We start from the raw sequence: 23,772 nt of genomic DNA, 5'->3' as shown, positions 1-23,772 counted from the left end.
GAGAAGGGACGCCCCAGCATGGGCCCCCTTCCCCCACACCTCACCACACACCCCGTACCTCCCTCACACCCATTTCTCATTTTATAATCACAACAGCAGCTGCCCTAGGAGGCCAAAAGAGGGCATCGGATGCCCTGTGTTAGAAACCACCCACATTCTAGGACAAGGTTCTCAGGCCTTCAACGACTCAACACCAAATGTGACATGTTTTGTCACCAGAGTCTCTTATGCACATGCTCCATATCCCCTTAAAGCCTGTGCCGTCACAGTCTTTCTATCACCCTCTCTCCCCCTTCTTCCCTCTCTCCCACCCCCACCAGAATTACGGGCGATTGTAAGCGACCAGACCATGGGTGCTGGGGACCAAACTGAGGTCCTTTGCAAGAACACCAAGAGCTTTTAACTGCCGAGCCATTTCTCCAGCCCCTTAAATTTTTGTTTCTTACTCAGTCCATGCTCTAAATGGATTAAATGCTTTAAAAAGCTCAACACCAACGACTGCGGAGACCCAGAAAGACCCGAGGTGGGTTAGAGACCCAAAGCATCAGGTAGGAAAGGAGATCTACCCTGTAGATCTAACCGGGAGAGACTGGCATGGGGCACGGGTGCTGTGGTTCAGGTTCCCAGTAGCCTGCTTCAGGCTACGGAAGGCTCCCCACAGGTCCCACTTAGAAAACAGCCCCAGGGATTTCCTGCTCACACAAGTGGCTCTTCAGACTACTGCACCAGCTGCCAACCTCCACCTTCTAAATTCCCAGACTGCTCCGGCCTCCCTGGAGGGGCCCCAGACAACTGCTCAGCTTTTGCTGAAATCTCTGCCAGTGACTTTTTATTTTCTGGGCACCTAGTAAGGGGGGAAGGTGAAAGTTGATTAAGCCACTTAATCCAACGCAGAAAGGAAGCTTAAAATTTCACCTGCAGGAAATTGCTCAGGGTCACAGATGAAAGGATTACTCCCTCAGAGCGGTGCTCCTCTGCCGCCACCCCCCCACACACACACAGCGCACAGCGTGCCGCCCCTCCCCCACAGCGTGCTTAGCTTGCGATCCCTGCCCCAGGAATAGCTACAAGGTGCACCCGGGTGCTTGGTTCACATCTGTTGAATTTTCTTTTCTTTCTTTCTTTTTTTTGTTTTTTAAGATTTTATTTATCATTATATCTAAGTACACTGTAGCAGTCTTCAGACACACCAGAAGAGGGTGTCAGATCTCTTTATGGATGGTTGTGAGCCACCATGTGGTTGCTGGGATTTGAACTCAGGACCTTCGGAAGAGCAGTCAGTGCTCTTAACCACTGAGCCATCTCTCCAGCCCCCTGTTGACTTTTCTTAATGGCATTTGTTACAAGCCAGGTATCATGGGGCAAAGCTAGTCCCAGGCCTTGAGAGATAGAGGCAAAAGGATCAGGAGTCCAAGGCTACACAGCAAGTCTGAGGCCAGCCTGGGCAAAGACAATCCTGTCTCAAAAACAACAAGCAAAAACCACGTGGTATGGGAATACCAGGACAGGGAAGCAGGAAGGGGTGGATTGGGGAACAAGGGGAGGGAAGAGGGCTTATGGGACTTTTGGGGAGGGGGGATCCAGGAAAGGGGAAATCATTTGAAATGTAAATAAAGAATATACCGAATAAAACAAAAACCATGTGGTGTTTCCTGTTAATTATGTGATAGGCGCTGTCACATACACTTAAAGAGTGTCATTTGAGTCTTCAAAGATCTATGTGAGGTAAACACGCTTATTATGCCCATTTTAAAGATGGGAAAAATGGAAACTCAGACAATGTGTTGGGGGTAAAACTGGAGTCTAAATTCTGATTCTAAATGTCCCTTTTCTCTGATGAAAGATTTCATGTTACATCATGTCTGCTAATGCTTATCATTAGGGGCCCTACCAGGAAGTTCTTTAAAATACCAGACCACTGTCAATAACATACCAGACTTTAGAAACCTGAGGTCCAGAGGGATGCTAAGGGAAAGCCCAAATCAATCCTCTTGCTTCTTGTTTCTGGCTTGCTTTGCATTTGGAAGGGTCCTATTTACCTCTGCCACTGGCCATTTGCACCCCTCCCCCACACCCCTATTCTCTTGCTAAGGGGAGCCTAGGGCAGTGGTTGTTACCTCTTCAAAGGTGGCAGAGCCTAACAAAGCACACCTTTAATCTCCAAAGGTCAAAGTTTCCTCCTGAACCCTCCCTGGAAGCTGGTGGCGCTCTCCCAGGAGTGTCACTGTAGACAATACCAGATAACCGGGTCACCATGGCAGCGTCTGCCCAAGTGGTGTGGGAATTGGAGGTTGCAGAAAGTGGCCGGCACTACTGACCTATGTAAGTGTCCAATGGGTGACCTTTGACGCCAGATGGCTAACGTTCCACCCTTAGAGTCACTAATGTCACTGTTTTGGGAACATAGCCCAGGTGACGCTCTGATGGCCTGCCTACAGGCTACGCCACTTTCTTCAGGGCAATCATCCTTTGCAAGCTTCAGACCCTGCTTATTTCAGAAACGTGCCTTACCTCCTGGAGACCTTGGGCGCCCGCCTTTTCATGACTGGCTCCTTGTCAATAATATTTTTTTTTAAGAATGTTTGCAATTGTTTCCTCAACTGTCAGACTGGCATGCCAAACAATGGGCAGGGTGAGTTTCCTTGGGTAACTAGAGGAGTTGAACGATTGACATGGTTACCCAGCACGTTCATTTTCTTAAAAAAGCATAAAGTCTGGCATTGCTGCCAGCAATGCGCCAAGGCAGGAGGATTGCCGGGGCTACACAGCAAGCCCCTCTCTCAAAAACAAACAGAAAAGCAATATGCATGGGACCATGAGGTTGCAGCTGGTGTTAGTTCAGGCTATCTCTCCCATGAGAGAATTAATAAACAAGCAAGAGAGAACAGCATGTGTGGAAGTAGTGGACTTGGCCATCCAGAGTCAGAACTGACGGCGGGAACTTCTAAGTGGCTTGAGTTTAACTGGCTCTTTCCCTTATGCCAAATCGGTCTTCTAAAGGATCCTATTACCTTTGCCAGAGTCTCCCCACCCCCCTGAACCCCTATTCTTTTGCTATGGGGAGCCTAGGATACCAGTTACTATCCCTTCGAAAGCCACAAAGGAAAACAAACCACACCTTTAATCTCCAAAGGGCAGAATTTCTTCTTGACCCCTCCCTCCATGTCTCCATGGCCCCAGCATGAACACCCCAGGCAGCCCTTGGAACAAGACATTCTATAACACAGAGTGCTTTCTTCCCAGGCTTTCCCAGGGTGAGGATGGGGAGGAGTATGAAGAAATATGCAGCAGGAGACAAAGCCTGGGATAGGTGAGAACCCTCCTTCACAGTCATGTGAATGAATTGCCCTCTTGGGAACTTTGGGGAGGCGAGAGATTCCAGTCTGGCTACTCACATCTGCCTCATTCCAGAGTCCTGGGATGCAGAAGGACTCCAGCAGGTCACTACCACACAGCAGCAAGATGCGCAGCTCTGGGGAGAGAGCAGAGGTCGCAAACATCAGAGAGGGATCTGGGCGGCAGCCTTCTGCCCTCAAGAGCACATAAGTCTGCACCCTCGGAACTGTGTGACTCAGGTCTCCTTGACAACCCCACACCGGGGTATCCGTAGTTCAACATCCCCACTGTTAGGATTTGGGGTATGCTTCACCCACAGTTACCTGGCAACAGGCAGGTAGGCCTGGCCTACCATAAAGGGGGCTGCACACCCCCTCCTCTCTCTCTCTTACATTTTACTCCTCTTACTCTCTCTTATCTCTCTCTCTCTGTCACCTCTCTCACTCTCAGCTTCTCTCTTGCCCCTCCTGGGCTCTCCTCCCTCCCTCTCCACATGGTCATGGCCAGCCTCTGCTTCTCTGCCTTTCTCTCCCTCCTCTACTACCCCTTAACTCCCATCCCATGCCCTGAATAAACTCTATCCTACACTATGCCAGAGTGTGTCTGGTCCCTCAGGGGGAAGGGATGCCTGGGCATGGGCCCGCTGGGGCACCGCCTTCCCCACACCGCGGTATACCACATTCTCACGCCTTATTTTTTTTTTTAATGATCACAACACCCACCCCTACTTTCCCCATTTCCCCTCCCCATCTCCATCGGGATTTCCACGTGCAGAGAGAGCAGTGCAGGGATGGTGGCTGAGACCCAGACACACCCCTTCAGGGCCAGAGCAGGATGACTGGGCTCTCTAGCAGTGGCAGCCAGCTACATACGTGGCTTAAAGACTCAGTGCCTCTTTCTTACTTTCTTTTTCCCTTCTTTCCTTTCTTCTATCCTTCCTTCCTTCCTTCCTTTTGTTCTTTCTTTCTGAGGCTGTAGCCTAGGCTAGCCTCAAACTTGCTATATAGCTGAGGCTTGAACTCTGGCCCCTCCTGTCTCAGCCTCCCTAGGGCTGGATAACAGGCGCTTATTTCTGTGTTCTCTCCATCGAGAGTGGGCCTCCTTCGACAAGGGCCGACATGGCCGGATTGGGATGGGATGGGGGAATATCCGAATTGATCAACTGTGCCTCCTCTTTCTGTGGCCATAGCCCTCAGCAAAGGGATCAGGAAGCCGGGCTGGAGTCACCTCCCCTTTACCCATGGTTCTCCCTGCCTGTCAGCGGATTTTCTCCCCTCATTAAGTCAAATTTGAATTATCCCAGGGAGGCCCATTGTCATTTAAAACTGGCAGCAAGCAGTTCAACTGAGGGACGGGGAAAGAATCTATAGATTCTTGACATTCCTCAGAGTGTCCTACATCTAGTGCGGACCTTAGGCTGCCCAGGTTCCTGCCTTATCCAGCGTGTTGTGTCTGAGACAATGAGACCACTTGTACAGAGCTGACCACCAGTCTTCCGGACCCTGCTACTACCATGGTCCCTAAGAGCCCAGGGCTTTGCCCGACTCACACCCCAGGGCTTTCAGATGTTAAGCTTGCCCCTTATGAGAGTCTCCACATGGGACTGAGGCCTGTGGAGAAAGTAGCCAGCATCTCCTTGTCTCCGGGGCTTCACAGCCACACCCTCAGGGAACCCAGTGGAGATGGAGAGCTTATGTTATCTCTTTGGCGCAGAACCTTAATTTGTCTTTCTATCCCCAGGGCCCGGCAGTGACTGGCACCCAGTGGGTATTCATGGTGAGTAGTTAAAAGTCAGCAAATGATGTGACTACAGAACTACACAGGCTGCCTGAGAGCCCCTGGACAGTTTAGGGACAATTTCACAATGCCTGGTCATCATGCCAGGGGAGATGAGAAGGATGTCACTGGTGTCGGGTGGAAGGGACACTGCTAAGTGGGCATCCCACTGTGCCCAGGGCAGCCCCACGACACAGAATGGCTGCCCCTAAATGCTGGCAATGCCAAGGCTGAAAACCCTGAACTGGGTTTTTCATTCTTATGCTAGGACTCACGGTCTTGTCCAAGAATAATATGGGACTTTTAAAAATGAGCTAAAGTCCAGAAAGGCAGAGTGAAAACTCTGACTCACTCCACCCCCTGGGGACCAGTGCAGATGTGCTTTTTGGTCATGGCCCGGGTAGAGTCTGTAGTCCCGCATGAAGCCACTGGAGGGCAGCAGTGATTTCCACACTTCCCGTCCACAAGTCCTTGAACTGGGAGGAGCAAGGGAAGCAACCATGCTGTAAACAGAATGGGCTCACTGATGCTAAAAAAGGTGGATTTTCCCTGCGATGTGCAAGGAGCCTGTGACTACCGGGGCCCCGCAGGACACGAGGGGCCGTGTGCAGGCTAGTGCCCCTTGCCCTCCTCTGGCTTCTGCCTCCCTCCCTGGTCATCTTGACCCAGGGCCAGCAGCCTGGGTCAGTACTCTCCCTCCACACTCCCTGTTCAGGAATTCCAGCTATGTGTAGCCCGGTGGCCCACCCCAGCTCCCACGGTACACCCGAAGCAGCTGCCACCTGTATCACTGCAAACCTGGAGTCTGTCAGCACAGCTCTCCTTTTCAAACGCCAAGAATTCTTCATCAGCCTTCCCTGTCAGATCTGGGGGGATCCTTTCCCTTTCCAGAATAGGCAAAAGCAGTCAGAGGAAGCTAGCCAGATTTGGGAGCCAGAGGGGATTTCCCCCAGCAGAGACTGCATAGCCTAATTCAAGCTTTGAGGGCTGGGAAAAGACAAATGCACATTGACAAAAATCCCAGGACTGTTTCGAGCACTGCTGGGCTGAGACAGGCAGCAGGGTGACAGTCCTTACAGGGGGCTGCAGGGATTTAGAGCTTTGAGCTCAGTCCTGGCTGCTTTGCCCAGTCCTCTGCCTCTGGATCCCCTGGGCCCACAGAATTTGCTTGCTTTGTGGCGATCGGCTAAAAAGCCAGGCGCCCACTCTCCTGCAGACCTCAGAGCTGACAAGCTGATGTGTAAAGGATGCTAAAGTCTAAAAGATAATTAAGACAGGAGACTCTTGAGTTGCTTTGGTTCACCACAGTTGAACTGTGCGCTGCCTGCACTCCGTTCTTACTAATAGCTCTGCTCTGCCTAGTAACCAGTTGTCAACATTTTACCATCGGTTCTGGCAAAGCAACCGGAATAGCCCAGACATGACTACATCTCAGACCAGAGGTGTACCTTGAAACGTTATCACACCTGCTGGGTATCAAGGTCCTCAGACACACCAGCAACTTAGGATCACAGCAGGAGCCCCAACCCGGGTGCTCCCTCAGAGGAGTGTCTGCGAGGCATCTAACACATCTTTAGAAGTTAAATCTGATGGCTTAGACACCAGTGGCCTCTCCTTCTAGAGAGCCGCCGACCTGACCCTCCTCACCACCTGTGCCAGCTCCAGCTCCTTCCCTGCCTGCCTCTGCATCCTTTCCAGTGAAAGAATAAAAAATAATACAGCCTAACTCTAATGACCCCAAGAAGTCAGAAATTTAAAATGCTATCTCGCTTTGTTAGAAACTAGGTAAAAGGTCACATTCCAGAGCTCGCCCTTTGTTTAGAGCTAGCAGAAATAGGTGATCCTGGCCCCATAAGGTAACTGGAAATGGCCTAAGCTTATCTTGCTTCTGTAAACTTACGCCATTACCCCTAAGCAGGAGTTCACGCAGCTGTAGACATTATAGGAAACTAATTGGTCCACTGAGCGCAAGCTCCGATAATTTAAACTGATTGGCCTAAAAACTATGGAGTGGTACAAATCAATTGGCTCCCATTTCGCGGGCTCTCCATGCTAAGAAATGATTGGTTTGTAATTCGCGGGCTTTGTCGTAAACTTATAAAAGCTGTCGCAATTCGGCACTCGGGGTCCATAGTCCTCTAACCCTGCGTGGTGCACGGCTATGGAACCCAGAATTCTGGAATAAAGAAATCCTCATGCTATTGCATCGAGACCATTTCTCTCGAGTGATTTGGGTGTCGCCTTCCGGTGTGTGGGGTGCTGGGGCACCCTTGGTTTTTGGGGTCTTACATTTCTTGGTGCGTTGGCCGGGAAGTGCGATTTCCCTTCACACACGAGAACCAACTCGGAGGTAAAGGGGATCCCCTCTGCAGGCACTTGGGTCTCCCACCCATCTTCTGGGAAGACGGTGTAACCTTGGAAAGGCTTCGGCTTGCCGCTCTGCTTCCAGTATTTATACAGCTGTCGGCTCCTTCCCCAGCCCCCAAAGATGTTTGTAACCACTTTCTACCTACTCGGAACTTGGGTTGGGCACCAGGGTCTCACACAGACAGTGGGATGGATTCCTTAGCTTCAGCCAAAGCTGCGGGCAAACCACCGGTGGCTCTCAGCCAAACCTCGCCTCCTTCTCTCCCTTAAAGCATTGGAAAACCTGGCACTGCCTTGGTTGTGTGCAGTCTCAGTGGACAAAAACAATGGTATTTCTCACTGAAGCTCGACTTTCATTCTTTTAGATGACGGACTGGAGACTGTGAAGGGAAGATTGACGGTTGATCTACTACTGGGGAGTGGGTCTAATGGGGGTGATGTTCAATAGGCTCTAGGTGTTGATATTCTGTCTAAGCTCCACCCCACACCTACCTGGCAATAGCTAGGTATGCCCTGCCCCATAGACCTGGCCCGCTATAAAAGGGGCTGCTTGCCCCTCCTCTGGCTCTCTCCGTGCTCTCTCTCTTCCTCTCTTCCTACTCTCACCTCTCTGCCCCTTGGGCTCTCCTCCCCTCCCCCTCTCTCCACATGGTCATGTGGTCATGGCTGGCCTCCACTACTCTTCTCTCTCTCTCTCTCTCTCTCTCTCTCTCTCTCTCTCCTTCCACTATACCACTAACTCCCAACCTCTACCCTGAATAAACTCTATTCTATACCATGTCTGTGAGGGGATTCTCTCCCTCTGCTGCTCTCCAGGCAGGACACAGGCCCCACACCTGGAGGTCTTCCCTCAAGGGGAAGAGGTGCTTGGCGCTTCGTGACACCGCCGTGCCACACTCCCTTAACCCCCATTCTCTCTTCTTGAGCCCCCTTCATTGGTGCATTGGCCTTTCACTAGGTAAGATTATGATCTGACTTTCCAGAAGGAACATTCTGACCGTAGACCTGGCTGTAGACCCACTCCAGGTCTTAAGCCTCCACCCTCCCGACCTGCTGCTCCCAGGTGACTGTAGGCAAGAGGCTCTAAATGTCCCTGCTGTCATGGTCCAACTCACCGATCTCCTCATACCGCATCACTGTGCCCAGGTTGGCGTTCTCATCTGTGGAGATAGAGGGGAAGTGGAAAGTTGGAGGGAGAGGGGAATAGACAGATGGGTGGGTGAGAGAGAGAGAGAGAGAGAGAGAGAGAGAGAGGAGCATCAGGGAGTTGAGAGCCTCCTCAGTGGTAGGGGCTGGAGTACGATGGGGAGAGGTGTATCAGATGGCAGGAAGCATTCTCACCCCTCACTGGGCAGATCCTTGTATTTCTGGGATTTTCATAATTAGACCATCTTACCAAGGAAACCATTGACAGACACACTCATGTTAAGTGCCTTCTGTTTCTGCATCCCAGGAAGGCTGTCCTCAAGAACTGTGCCCTCAGAACCTGGGGCACAGAATTTGGGGTCACGGGACGTGACCTAGAAGAATCTTTGCAGTGGCTCTCAGTCTTCCTAATGTTCCTCCCCCTTCAGTTGCTTCCTGGCTTAAAGAACCAGTAAAATTGGCATGTCGAGTCATTTCCTTGGTGGGATGTCACAAAATCTGGAAGGATCATGCCTCTGGAATCTGTTCCTGGTGTGTACTGTCTGCGTGGATGTGCCCAAGGTACACACGTGTGCACACACAAATCTACAGGTGAGCTAGCTGCCTTGTCTCCACCTCTGCCTCTTCAGCTGTCTCTTTGTTCCCTCTCAATATGCCCCAAACTGGAAACTTCCAAAATGGCAGAAAGCAGCTGGAGTTAGAGGGGAGGGAAGGTTGAGGGGAAAGTTCTTACCCAAGCTGAGTCTTTGGGGAGTACCCAAAAGACAGAGGGAACTCAGGGAAAAGATCCTGTGTCCACTGGAGGAACAGACACTGCCTGGACTGATCTGCAGGATCCAGGACTCATGGGAAACAGCCAGTGTGTAGACACATTATGGAGTGCAGGGTGAGGGAGGAGCACAGGCTGGAGGAGGGAGAGCCTCACAAAGGCCTCCGAGGAGCACCACACCCTGTAGCCCCCATCAGCTCTTGACACTGTAGACCTGGCACTCCTGTTTGCCTCTGGTCTCCTTCAACTACAGCTCTGCAAATGACCACTCCGAGAAAGGATGTCCAAGTCCACTCAAGCCATTACAACAAATAGCATGGGAGGGGTGACCTCTAAACAACTGAAATTTATACTCCTGAAAGTTGTTGTTGTTGGAAGCCCAAGATAAAGGAGCCAGCGTGGATACGGTCATCTCCTTATGTCCTTGGATGGTTGGAGGAGTGAGCTAGCTCTGCAGGGCCTTTTCTTTAAAAACAATTTTAATTACATTTTATTTACTTGCTTATTTATTGGTGTGTGTGTGAGAGAGTAATCCTCTCTCAAAAACCCTGGTTCCTAATACTGTCTCTGGGGGAATTAACAATTCAATTTGTGAATTTCTGGGGGTGGGGCTACTTGCATGAAGGGAAGTAAGAAAGAAGAAAGATGGAGCCCGGAAAGGAAGCCTTTGCTACCTTACCTACAAAAGTGAAGCGCTCCACGGGTGGGCGGACACAGCAGATCCGGCTGAGGCTTTCTCCCACCTTTCCCAAGATCTTGGCTATGGGAGAGAATAAGACAGACAGAGACAGAGGGAAAGAACCACTCACACCTGACGCTCATGTCAGCCCGGCTTTGGGGCCACGGTAAACAACAGGGGTGTACTGGAGAGGGTGGGGCTGGAAAGCGGAAGGCAAGAGGAAGGAAGGAAGGAAGGAAGGAAGGAAGGAAGGAAGGAAGGAAGAGAGAAGGACAGAACAGTGATTGCCAGTTCTTTCTTCTCATTCAGAGTTTAAGGTACGAGCACTGTGAGCCACACAGGGCAGTCTACTTTCTGGTCATGTTTACTGCATTGTTGAAAAGTGGAAAATAGAGAAAAGGAAGATAATATAGAGAGAAAAAGAAGCAGCCCCCACAGTCCCCCCTCTAGAGTTAGCTACTACTTCACATCTTGGTGTATCATTTGTTTTCTTCCATCTTAAAGAGTATAATGTGCGTACGCTGGGTTCAACTGCAACTTTAAGGGGTATTCATGCTGCTCTGCTCTTCCAAGTCTTAACGTTATGGTTTGAATCTTAAATGTCCCCCAAAGGCCAAGTGTTGAAGGCTTAGGCTGATATCACCGTGGAAAGTGGTAGACATCTTAGGAGGCGGAGTCTGATGGAAGGAAATTATGTCGCTAGGGGGTGTGTCCTCTCTCCTCCCTTCCTCTCCTTTGCTTCTGGCTATCACAAAGTGAGTCACCTCATCTGCCACCCACTCCCATGATGCTCCATGCTTCCAGAGCATCAAAACAATATGACTGAGTAACCCTGGACTAAAATCTCTGGAACTTGAGCCACGTACATCTTTGTTAATTAAGGTTGATTATTCTCGGGCATTTTGTCACAGCAATGGAGAGCCATTGTGACGAATACATCTCTCATGAGCTCCTCAATTGGTTTGTCCCAAGCCAATCAGTCCCACTGGACAGCAGCACCTAAATTAAAAAAACCTCAGCCTGTGGCAGACTCTACCCTGGAAACATCTCTGCTGTGCGAAGGAGGGCATGCCTGCCCACGCAGATGGTCTTCATAGTAATCAGGCATCCTGTGTGGCCGTGAAGTGTTCTACATGGCCATTCAGTGATCTTTCACTTCAGGACCTCCTCCCAAAACTTTCTATTTACGATTTAATTATTTATTTTATGTATAGGAGTACACTGTAGCTGTCTTCAGACACATACACCATTTCAGACACACATTTGATCTCATTACAGATGGTTGTGAGCCACTATGTTATGGCTGGGAATTGAACTTAGGACCTCTGGAAGAGTAGCCAGTGCTCTTAACCACTGAGCCATCTCTCCAGCCCAAAACTTTCTTAGTAGCCAGTATAACTGCATGCAAACTAAGGAATCCTAGCTCTTTTTTATAAATTACTATGTTTATAAAAGACCAGTTGGGCCGGGCAGTGGTGGTGCACCCCTTTAATCCCAGCACTTGGGAGGCAGAGGCAGGTGGATTTCTGAGTTTGAGGCCAGCCTGGTCTACAGAGTGAGTTCCAGGACAGCCAGGGCTACACAGAGAAACCCTGTCTCGAAAAACCAAAAAAAAAAAAAAAAAAAAAAAAAGACCAGTTGTGCCCTCCCCCGAGCTTTTGAACATTCAAACCTGGATGCTAGCCCTATTTCCCACCTAGGGTGTAGCTCTAGCCCATTGTTCTTCAAGGACCAGCAGTTTCCTGAGAGGCACTAGCTACCTGCTGAGCAATGGCCAGTTTCCAGCCTTTGGGAGAAGGGTCTCCCCAAACACCACCCCGCCTATACATTTGGAGACCCCCCCCCCATTAAACTTTGAGCTTTGATCAGAAATCTTGTCTTAGCTCATTAATTCTCTTGCTTGCCTGTCCTTTTATTTCAGCCCCAGCTCTTTTTTCCTGATGACCTTGGTTCCCTTAGCTGCAGGCTGCTAAACCAGTAATAGCATGTGGTATCTGGGCTTGAAAGAAGTGGGCGTCTGTCTCTTAGAACTTACATTTGGTTATGTTTTGTTTGAAACAACTCAGGCAGCCCAAGCTGGTCATAAACTCCTGATCCCCCTGTTTCCACTTCTCAAGTTCTAGGATGTAGGTGTCTGCCACCACACCCAGCTTCGTCTCTGGGAATTTACCTAGGAGAATCCTTGCAGTGGCTCTCAGCCTTCCTAATGCTGCGACTCCTTCATGGTGTGGTGACCCCCGACCACTAAGTTATTTCCTTGCTACTTCATAACTGTAATTTTGCCACCGTTATGAATCACAATGTAAATATCTGATATGCAGGCTGTCTGACATGCAACTCCTGTGGCGGTTACAACCCACAGGTTGAGAACCACTGCTTTAGGGCATGTGCTTTGGACCTGATTCTACTTTTGAGCTGTGCAACTTAAGCTGATCTTTGACTATTGACTGTCTCTGAATCTTTGTTTTTCTGTTTGGTTGGTTGGTTGGTTGGTTGGTTGGGGTTTTTTTGTTGTTGTTGTTGCTTTTTTGTTTGTTTGTATGTTTGGTTAGTTGGTTGGGTTTTTTGTTGTTGTTGTTGTTGTTGCTTTTTTGTTTGTTTGTTTGTTTGTTTAGTTGGTTGGCTGATTGGTTGGCTGGGTTTTTTTGGTCCAAGGAAAGACAACATCTATGTCACAGAATTAGTGCATTCAGTGAGAACACAAGACTCAAGCACACAGCATGGGAGGTGCACAAAGCTAGTGGAAGAACGTGTTGGTGGCTTTGTTCTTTGTTGTCGAGGAGGTGGGCTAAGAATGGGGACATTATGTGTGTAATGTGACTCAAGGCTCTGGTACTTCCCCACTGTGACCCTGGGTGAGACCTCAAGCTCTCTGGAAGAGGCAAAGAAAATGTTCCCTTTCATATATTAAATCTCTGCTTAAGGCTATTGTATTTATATTTAAATACTTGAGAAGGCACATTTCTTTCCTTTCCTCTCTTCTCTCCTTCTTCCCCTCTCTCTGCTCTTCTTCTTCCTTCTCTTCCCCTCTGTCCTCCATTCTCTCTTCTCTTTCCTAACCTTAAGCCTCCTCCTCTTCCTCCTTCCAGCCTAACCAACTCAGAACCTAGGTGGGCCCTCTGGGCGACTCTGAAGACTACGGGTTTACCCAGCGTCCCTTACCTGCAGTGGGCTTGTTGGGCACATTGCTGTTCTGATAAATGGGCTGGGTGTTCTCATGTTGTGGCTGTCCAATCACAGGTGTCATGGAGGGCGTGTTGACGTTGGAGAGGATGCAGCCGGTCACCCTCTAGGGAGAGGAGAAGCATTGAGTCAGTATCCTTAGCCCAGGGCCGCGGAGCAGAGAATCATGGCCCAATTGCCCTGTGGACATCCATCTCAGGCAGAGGGAGTCAGCCTCAAGCTAAGGGAGGGTCCTGGGGTCGGCTGAACCATGTGGTCTACACTGGCAGGAAACAGGTAGCTCCTCAAGAAAAGCTTGGGAGCAGCAGCATCGCTCTGGACCCCAGGACCCCAGCGCAGGCTCTCCTCCTCGACATGTGACCTTAAACAGTTAATTGCTCCTGAACCTTCATTTTAATTCAAGTCTGACATTATATTTACTTCCCCCCCCCCTTTTTTAAAGAAACAGGGTCAGCCGGGCGGTGGTGGTGCACTCCTGTAATCCCAGCACTCGGGGAGGCAGAGGCAGGCGGATTTCTGAGTTCAAGGCCAGCCTGGTCTACAGAGTGAGTTCTAGGACAGCCAGGGCTACACAGAGAAACCCTGTCTCGAAAAAAACCAAAAATCAAAAAAAAAAAAAAAAAAAAAAAGAAACAGGGTCTCGGGCTGGCTTCCAACTATATAGTTGAGGAAGACATTTAACTTTCCTTCCTTCCTCCTTCCTCCCTCCCTCCCTTCCTTCCTCCCTCCCTCCCTCCCTCCCTCCCTCCCTCTCTCCCTCCCTTCCTTCCTTCCTTCCTTCCTTCCTTCCTTCCTTCCTTCCTTCCTTCCTTCCTTTTGAGATGGGTTTTTCAGTATAGCCCTGGCTGTTTTGGAACCCACTCTATAGACCAAGCTGGCCTCAAACTCAGAGATTCACCTATCTCTGCCTCCTGAGTCCTGGGATTACAATCTTCATGCATCCTTTGCAGATAAAACAAAACAAAAAAAAAAAACAAAACAAAACAAAAAACCAAACCAAACAAAAACAAAAAAGGAATCTACATGTAGGTGGAAATCAGCCATAGTCTCCTGTCTTAGGAATTAGGCCAGTTAGGCAGGTCGACCCCCTGGCCAAACGACTGCCCCTCAGGAAGGTAGGCCCACCTTAATCCATTTTGTCTGTGGCAGAATTACTTGAGCCATGTATATGTGTAAAGTCTGTGATACCTGGTAGGACTTGATGAACCTTCTGTGTGTAGTGACTCAAATGCAATCATATCTGTAAGGGTGCTCTGCAGGCCTGGGAAAGATCGGGCCGACCACAGACCTCATCGCCCCCTCAGCCTCCGCTGGCGGGACATGTCAGTAACCTGGCCAGCTAGAGACCAGCACCATAGACAGCAGGATGTATCTGTGTCACAGGAAGTATAGGGTGCATTCCAAGGCCCCTTGGGCCTGCTCATCACATAGGAACCTCACGGTGACTTGAGATACATTATCCCTCAGCCTGAGTTATCAGGCCCACTGCTCCCTCCGTGATATAGAAACTGCAGGGCTGAGAAAGTAGCCTTCTCCACAGCGGAAACAGAAGCAACTGTCCTTTACCCAGAGTCAGAGGGCGACAGAGACTCATGAGGCTGAGTGCATATTTAAGATACCTTCCCTGAAAGTCTGCATCTCCCAAGTGATGGTACCCATTGCCTTTTCAGAATTGGAGTCCTACTGTGAGAGGACCCTCAAGTCCCAGGGATGGCCACGAAGACACTCTGAGCACAGCCTCTACGGGAGATCCTGCAGACAGAATGCCTGGAGTCCCGAGCTCTAGAAGAGCAGGCATTAGTTTTGTGGGCTAACCCTTCACTTCTGTCTGCTCCTAACACGAGGAGGTCACAGAGACATCCAGTCTGCGTCTTCCCAGCCTGCTTTGTGGGTTTTTCTGCCTAGTTGTGGCTGATGGAATGCAGGGGTAATCTATAGTCTCTTATTATTATTTTATCACCAGAAAAGACTGCCACATTGGCTCTTAGCAACTGCTTTGTGGCCAAGGACATTTCTTCCCTTTCTGCATCTTTAGTCTCATTTGACGTGCTCTGCTAGGAAGAAAATGATTGGCCACACTCTCCACCATTGCCTGTGCCTTGCCTGGCCCTCTATGGCTTTCCTGTCCTCAGAAGTTTTTACAACTCAGCCTCGAGTGGCCACTTCCCTGGCCAGTTTACCCTCCATGCCAGGACCAGCAGCTTTATCCCATAAAGCTGGGAAGCATGGAGTTCTCAGGAGGCGGCACTGAGCTCTGGCTGCAAAGTCATGGACCATCTGGAAGCTGCATTACCAGGCAGGCTCTGCGGGCTGCTGCAGCTGGAGCTTCTCTGGCGCAGACACAGGCTCTGAGCATAAGTAACAGAGGAAGTGCCCAGAAAGCCTGGGCGTTTGGACAACCCAACAACAGCCCGGCCCTCCAGCCATCGTGGCCAGGCCAGAGCTTGAGATATCAGAAGGGTTTTCAGCTCTCCATTTCTGAAGCTCCTTTAAGGCCTCTGTGTAACTAAAAAAAACATGGGTTCCCAGAGGACACTCCCCTCCCCCAACTCGAGTGGCAAGCATGAGAAATAAACTGATGTAAGTCACTGATAATTTTATTTGTTGCCATGGTACATTTTCACCTATCCTGACTGACACAGGAAATTAGATATCTTTTTTTAAAAAAGTTGTATTGTTTGTTCTATGTATGTGTGTGTCTGTGAGTGGTAGGTAGGTGCATAGGAGAACAGTGTTCACAGACAACAGAGGCATCAGATGCCCTGAGCACGGGTCCTCTCTGAGAGCAGTACACACTCTAACTGTTGAGTCATCTCTTCAGCTCTGAGGGGTCTTTTATCGCTCCGTTGTAGATACTCACCAGAAGACTAACTGAGGCTGACCTGTCTCACAGTCTTTCCAAGATGACCAAAACCCAAATCAGGACAGGTAGGAAGGGTTCTGAAGGTAGAGGTTCTGTCTGCTTCCACAGACGAACGTAATAGGTTGAGCAGCAGTCTGCTGGTCCTCCATGTTCCTTCTGCTCCTGGTGTACTAGGGTGTTCTGGGACCCTAATCTCATGTAGTAACATGAAGCCCAGCTGTGGGGTGGATGCAGTGTAGGCCTTCCAACGACAAGGAGAGGGGTGGGATACAGGTCTCCTCGGATCAGAATGACCCCTTTTAGGTAACACAGGGCCAGGCACGCTCCACACACAGTGTGGGAAGATGACCACAATGGGCAGTTTGCTGTGCCTGTCAGCCTGTCAGCCAGGTTTGGGGCATGGACAGCATCTTGTCACTGTTGAGTCCATGGGCTGATATTGATCTGTGAAGGGCACTGTGTCCACATTGCAGCTGGGACTGCTGGTACCTGGCCTCCAGCGCTAGGTCACTGGAGGTTCTAGACTGCAGTGGGGTTCCCAGATGGAACCCAGGAGCCCTCCTCTATCCTTGGTCAATAAATGTCCACTGTGTGTCCTTGGGTACAGACGCTCATCTCTCTGCCTTCCGTTACCTGATAACAAAGCAGGGATCTGACACTCATCCATGAGGTTCTCAGACGGAGGAGTGCGTGGGAGGGAATGAAGGAGCGTTGTTCCTGAGGTATGGTACCTTTCTCATCCCAGACTGGGAACCTGTGTGTCCCTAGTACATGGGAGGGTACCCGACAACGTGTACCAAGTATAGAGGACATCGTTTCGTAGCCCAGGCTAATGACACTGGGTGTATGATCCTCCACCCTCTACCTCCATATATGGGGGTGCTCATCCCCACTTCCAGATTTTATCAGGTACTGAGGATCAAACCCAGGGCTTCCCACATGCTAAGCTAGCATTCTCTAGTAACTGGGGTACATCCTCAGCCTGAATGGTACCTCTCTTCCCCTTCCCAGCCCTTTCTTCTCATCACTGCCGCCTTACAACCCCAGTCTTCTTCACCCCACCTGGAGTTTGCTTCTCCAGCCGATGATAGCCACCCATGTCAAATCCGGCCCCAACATCATCCTGTCATACACAAACAGGAGGGCGACGTGTCAGAGAGTAGAGGGTAGGGAACGAGGCCGGTGCTGCCCCAGGATCCTAATTCACTGTCTTCTTTAGTGCCATACACAGGCTGTCTACCTCACCATTGGGAGTAGAGGGGGGAGAAGATGGCGGATTCCAGGCAGCAAGTCACCAGGCCAGCACCCTGTCCCGCACCCTGCGCATCCACACACCGTCAGCCACGGCCCACCTTACCTTCATGAGGTCTCGATGGTGCTCCAACACACTGCAGGTTGTCTGCCAGGTGTCCTGGTAGCACTCCCAGGGGTCCACCCTGCCGTGACAAGATGGGCTGCTCTCAGTCTCCGTGCATGAACTCTCTCCACATTGCTTCCTCCCAAGGATCAGGGAATTTAGCAAGCCTGGTCATGCTGTGTGCTTAGCTCTCAAAGCAGGTTAAACCAGGAGGCTGTAGCATATGGTCCTGAGCCTCTGTTTCCCCTCTCTGTAAACTGATAGGAATCTTGCGAAGGCAGGTCAGGAAGACATTGGTATGAGTCTCCCTGAGTTTAACCGGAGCTCAGCACTCTTTCTAGTGTGAGGGCTTGGGGAATTTTATACCCATAGTGCTTAGCAGGATATTTTGTAACTTGTTCTCATATGGAACAAGGAAATCTGCAGGCTCTTACGGGATTGTGAGAAGGATTAAGTGAGTCAGGGGCTTGTCAGGCAAGGACTGAGGATTGCCTCGACGGGCTGCACGGCCTGGTGGAGAAGCGCCTCATCGGTGGGTCGTGCAGTGCCTAGAGGCTGGAAGTGAGGCATGGCAGCTAGACTGCAGGGTGCAGGCCCACAGAACGACTAATTCCTCCAGAACAGGAGGCTGGGAAGTGAGCGGGGATCCTGCCCTAGACTGATGCCTCACATGGCCTCAATTGCCAACTTAATGAGCTGCTAAATTGAGATATTTAGGAAGCACTCTCTTAGCGGTAGAGCATCCCTGTCCACCCCCTGTCATGAGCAGGCACATCAGGTTTCCTGAGTTGAGATCTTACTAAGTAAAAATGAAGGGGTCTGTCTGCCCTTGCCTGGTTCCTCCTTGCCTGGCTCCTCCTGCCCTGTGCACACAGGTATGGGAGGTGAGCAAGCCCCGCCCACCTGGCCTGACCAATCAGGTGCCCTTCCCTCCCAAGGACTCACTCTCAGACTCCCTTGACCCAGTTCTGGTTGTCCAGTTGAGGCAGGTGGTAGGTGGTCAGTAATCACTGACTGGATCAATGAAGGAAAATTCCAGAATTTTCTTTCTTTCTCTTTTTTCTTTTTTTTATTTATATTTTTTATATGTTTTTTTATTATATGGAAGTACACTGTAGCTGTCTTCAGACTCATGCATCAGATCTCATTACAGATGGCTGTGAGCCATCATGTGGTTGCTGGGATTTGAACTGAGAACCTTCAGAAGAGCAGTCAGTGCTCTTAATCACTGAGCCATCTCTCCAGCCCCTAAAAAGGTGGCTGGAGGGGGCTGGAGGAATGGCTCAGCGGTTAAGAGCACCATCTGCTCTTCCAGAGGTCCTGAGTTCAATTCCCAGCAGCCACATGGTGGCTTACAACCATCTGTAATGAGATCTGATTCCCTCTTCTGGGGTGTCTGAAGACAGCAACAGTGTGCTCACCTACATAAATAAATAAATCTTTAAAAAAAAAAAAAGTGGCTGAACAGACAGCCATGGGTGCTGGGAACCGAACTCTTATGTTTTTGGTTGAGTGCCTAGCCTTTAACAGCTAAGCCATCTCTCCAACCCCAGAACTTTCTAAGAATGCCAAAGCAGGAACAGCCTTCTGGCCAGCATTTTCCCCCACTGGGTGTCTTTTTTTTTTAAAGCTGTATTTTTATTTATCTATGTGAGATCACCAGGATTTAGAGTCACAGGCAGTAATAAGCTGCCCAAGGTGGGTGCTGGGATCCGAACTCGTGACCTCTGGAACAACAGCAAGTACTCTTAACCTCTGAGCCATCTTTCCAGTCCTCAACCCAAAAGAAAGTCCCTCAAGGGTCCGGCTTCTCTTACAAATCACTGTGCAGGCCCACACAGACCATAATTATTACTGTGGCTTCTGTTCACTGCCTTCAGTTCTGCCTGCCCATCCCTCCTGGGCTAACTGCATCCCTCATGCACCCTGAGGTCCATGCCCCTCTCCTCATGGAAACTTCTAGGTGCTGCTTATTTTTCCAGCGCAGGAAATTAAAGAGCAAATGATGTGCCGTTATTTTTTTAAACACCATCTTCTCATGCAAATTATAACGGTAGGAACTTGGGGGACGTAATTAGCATAATTAGTGGAAGCTTGCTTTAATTACAGTGCTGGCTCAGAGCATGAGGAGTGCTGCCATCTTAGTGGCACTGTGAGTCTAATGGGGGGGGGTGCAGGGTGGAGAATCAAGACGACAGCTTCAGGACCCAGTTGTAGGGATGCCCTAGAAAGTCCTGCTCACAGGCCCCACACTTTGTCCGGGGGTCAGTGTGACCCCAGAGGGACCCTGAGTTCAGAAGTGGATAGCAATCAAGGCCACCCACTTTCTCTGAGAAGAAGCGAGTTATGGAGAGTCAGTGGAATTTGGTGGGGATATGAATGAGAGGCATTTGGGATTTGGGGACCAGGCTCCCCCCTCAGCGATGTTCTGGGAAACTCTTAAGAACCACACAGGGATCCACAAACAGAAACTCCCTAGGCTAACTCTTTAATTTTGTGAGCCTGATTGTTTGGTTCAAAAATAAACAAAGTTATCAATTGGGCCACCAGTGGAGATCTACCTAATTAGGGCCAGTACAGGGCTAATATCGCTCCTACTTCCTCGCCCCGCCCCTGTGGGTCCCAAATTCCTTTTCCATCCCAGTGAGCCCAGGCCTCCTGCCTCTGGCACAAGCATCCCAGCCCTACCTGATCCAGTCGGAATTCTGGACAGCCAGCTGACACATGATGAGACGGTGCCGACTCGACACAAGGCCCTGGGAAGCAACAAAGCCATGAATAGGAGGTGTCCTCAATCTTCCACGGTGCCCAGAAACACCAGCCCAAACCACCGACTACAAAGTGTGGCCATAACCAGGCAGTGGTGGCGCACGCCTGTAATCCCAGCACTTGGGAGGGAGAGGCAGGCAGATTTCTGAGTTTGAGGCCAGCCTGGTCTGCAGAGTGAGTTCCAGGACAGTAAGGGCTATACAGAGAAACCCTGTCTTGAAAAATAACCAAAAAATAAAAAAATAAAAAATAAATTAACTGAAAAAACCCAAAGTGCAGCCATGTTTGATGATGAGAGCAAATGAGGATTGTGACCCCTGACTTGTTCCTCTGCCACATACACAGACACTCTGTGTGTGTGTGTGTGTGTGTGTGTGTGTGTGTGTGTGTGAATATGTGGTATATCCTATTGCATTAGGGTTTGAACCAGCCAATGCCTACTCTATTCAGCCACTCTGCACAGGTACAGGTTAGACCTAGGTTAAGCTCAGTTAGCCTGGTTTGGTGATTACATTTACCATGGGAGAAACAGGAATGACCGGGAGAGTTCCCACGTAAGAGGCAATGGGATGCTTTTTTTCCAAAATAAAAATCTTGGGAAATATTCATTCAATGCAGCTCAACCCCTAAACTGCTGCCCATCTGGAGCCCAGCCCAGCTACGCAGAGCAGGCTTACTCCTCTTTGTGAGCAGCGGGCTGGCTGTGGTGGGCAGCTGGCCCTCTGGTTGTAGCCAGATAGCCAGGTCTGACGGGGGTCCTGGGGGGGAGACCAAATGCTGTTAGGCAGGCATGTATCCAGGGGAGCTAGCAGGTGAGGAGGAAGAGCAGCCAAAGGAAGGGACCCACCTGTTTTCCATAGGAGTCGTGGACCGGAGAGACAATACCACCAATCACAATAAACCTTCCAGTCTTGTGCAGATAATCCCTGGCTCTTTCTAATTAAGAGAAGAAAACCCACACATTACAAGAGAAGAGAGGAAAGGTGTGAATTAAAGGTGATAATTAAAATCAATCTTTTTGGCACTGAACCTGCTAAGGTTTGGTGCTTGCTATTTAAATAGGAGGTGTCAACTTCAAAGCAAATATCAGCGACTCAAAGGTTAGGGAGTGGACCTTAACCCCAGAAATGAAAGGATTTAGAACTCAAGGGGCTTAACCCGGTGGGGAGGGGTCTGTGTTGGAGGATCCACGTAGCTGGAGGGTTTAAAACAGTCACCTCATTAAGAGGTATTCAAGTTTCCAAGGAGTGGAATTTGCTCCTGTTGTCTCTTGTAGAAATTCCAGTGAGGAGCTGTCCCTTAACAGAAAAGGTAATCCTCCTTAGAATATGAAAGATGCGCTGATTGCCTCTTCTAATTACCGAGAAGGAAGAAACGGGAAAACAAATTTAAAGGGCCTTGTACCTAACCGCGGAGAATTTACAATCAGTCTGGCAGTCAGCATCATTACAGTTGCTTGAGAAAAAAGCCTGCTCAAACAAAATCTCCAAATGGCCCCGGCGAGGCCAGGTTCACTTTCAGGAAAACAAACAAACAAACAAAAAAAACCCTAATGAGCTAGAAGAGCATTAAAAGTCTAGTCCAGGGTTATTTCCAAGGGAGCCCGTTGAACAAACTCTATCAGGTTGTTTATTTTCCATTCTTTTATTTTTGTGGATGTGTGTATGTATTCTTGTGGAGGCCAAAATTGATTTCCTAAATCGCTTTCTGCCCTACTTTTACAAAATATTTGCTTTATGATTGTGTGCATGCATCCTCACACACACACACACGTGCACATACATGTCTGTGTGCGATCACATACAGAGGTATGTGCCCACGGGTGTGCAGATGTCTGAGAAGTCCAGAAGAGGGTATTGGACCCCTTGGGGCTGGAGTAATAGGTGCTTGTGAGTCATATGTAGATGTTGGGGAGTGAATGTAGGTGAGGCTCTGGAAGTACTGTACAAGATCTCTCCTGAACCTGGAGGTCAGTAACTGTCCAAACTAGCCTGGCCAGTGAACCCCTACCCTCATCCTTCTGCCTCTGCTCCCCGAAGTACGGGGATGGGGGGGTACAGATACTTGCTGCCATGCTTTTGTTTGTTTTGTTTTGTTTTTCAAGGCAGGGTTTCTCTGCATACAGCCCTATCTGTTCTGGAACTCGCTTTGTAGACCAGATTGGCCTCGAACTCACAGAGATCTGCCTGCCTCTGCTTCCTGAGAGCTTAGATTAAGGTATGTGTCACCATGTGTGACTTCCTGCCATGGTTTTTATGAGAGCTTTGCATGCATGGATGGATGCACACTGAGTGTGTGCCTGGTGCCCTCAGGCCAGAAGAGGGCTTCAACCCCCCTGGAACTGTTTGTTAGCTGCCATTTGTGTGCTGGGACCTTTGCAGGGATGGGGGGGCTGGAGAGGTGGGGGGGTTGCTAAGGATCAAAGTCAGGTCCTCCAGCCAGAGGCAAACACTTCGCCCAATGAGCCTTCGCTGGTGCCCTGAGATGGGAACTGGGTGGTGGGAGAATCCCAGAGTGAAGGAACAGTTGGGCAGCAAGACTGGTTGGAGACTTCATAATCACTGTTTTCCTGATGTCAGCGGCTCTGTGCATTTAAATTATTCCCACCACCATTGTTTCTTTCCTCCCTTCAATGAAAAAGCTTGTAAAAACGAATTCACTACTTTTAATATCATTTAAAAAATTTTTTTTCAGAGTAAATGGAAATATTTTGCCTATAATTCAACACATTTAGCTCAGCTCCTTCTCTCCCACACCGGTTCCCCAATGACGGACGACCTTGCACCTTGTACAACACGTTTGTTCCCCTTAGTAGCTGTTGTGCTTGGCCTACATTAAGAGTCATCCTGTGCTGTAGGATTCTATAGGTTCTGATGAGTACGGGACACAGTTAGCGTGAAGCACCACACAGAGTGTTTCACTGCCTCAAGCCTATGGTTGTCAGACCGGGACCGGAAATGGGGATAAAGCAGAGCGGGAGACAGAGACTCCGGAGACTTCCACGGACTCCGGAGAGCAGCATCGGAGTGCAAATTTAACTTTTATTGTTCGGTACAAAAACTAACATATTTTTTAGCCAACGGGAGTGAGGTTACATAATCAAGGGGCAAAGGTGGGAGTGGGGGGATTACACCCCAAGTCCAGTTGGATCTAATTTGCTCTGTAAGGGACTCTGTAGGGGAGGGGGTGGATCGCCCAGGAGGGATTTCCATGAAGACAGGAGGTGGCCACACCATTCCCGAGGGCATTTGTACAGTGTGCTCTCTGCTCTTCTAGGTAAACATGTAGGAACCAGATCACGGGATCATATGGTGAGAATATATTTAGTGTTGGAAGCAACTGTCATTGTCTTCCGAGCTTGCTTTACCATTTTACATCACCACCACCCGCAGTCAATGAGAATGACTGTTGCTCCACGGTCTTGCTAACTTTTTTTTTTCCTTTTTTTGGATTTTTTTTTTTTTTCTTCGAGACAGGGTTTCTCTGTGTAGCCCTGGCTGTCCTGGAACTCACTCTGTAGACCAGGC

General features: G+C 49.6%; 1 protein-coding gene and 1 long non-coding RNA gene across 2 annotated transcripts in view; one reads left to right on the top strand and one right to left on the bottom strand.

Moving 5' to 3' along the window:
* Nucleotides 1–23,772, bottom strand: part of Nmnat2 (nicotinamide nucleotide adenylyltransferase 2) — a 165,114-nt gene that overhangs the window by 17,974 nt on the left and 123,368 nt on the right. The window contains exons 2-8 of the mRNA XM_052201071.1: nt 21,093–21,181; nt 20,165–20,232; nt 17,477–17,555; nt 13,236–13,362; nt 10,074–10,154; nt 8,595–8,639; nt 3,396–3,472 (exon numbers count right to left, since the gene is read on the bottom strand). Of these exons, the coding sequence (XP_052057031.1) occupies nt 3,396–3,472; nt 8,595–8,639; nt 10,074–10,154; nt 13,236–13,362; nt 17,477–17,555; nt 20,165–20,232; nt 21,093–21,181 (566 nt within the window). The remainder of the gene's footprint in view (nt 1–3,395; nt 3,473–8,594; nt 8,640–10,073; nt 10,155–13,235; nt 13,363–17,476; nt 17,556–20,164; nt 20,233–21,092; nt 21,182–23,772) is intronic.
* LOC127697803 (uncharacterized) lies at nt 7,204–15,460 on the top strand. Its single transcript, XR_007980532.1, has 3 exons — nt 7,204–7,462; nt 9,054–9,216; nt 14,927–15,460. It is a non-coding gene; the product is annotated as an uncharacterized LOC127697803 (long non-coding RNA).

The sequence above is a fragment of the Apodemus sylvaticus genome, chromosome 12 (assembly GCF_947179515.1).
Source record: "Apodemus sylvaticus chromosome 12, mApoSyl1.1, whole genome shotgun sequence".
NCBI lineage: Eukaryota > Metazoa > Chordata > Mammalia > Rodentia > Muridae > Apodemus > Apodemus sylvaticus.
The sequence above is the reverse complement of the archived record's forward strand: the minus strand, read 5'-3'. Positions and strand labels throughout refer to the sequence as shown.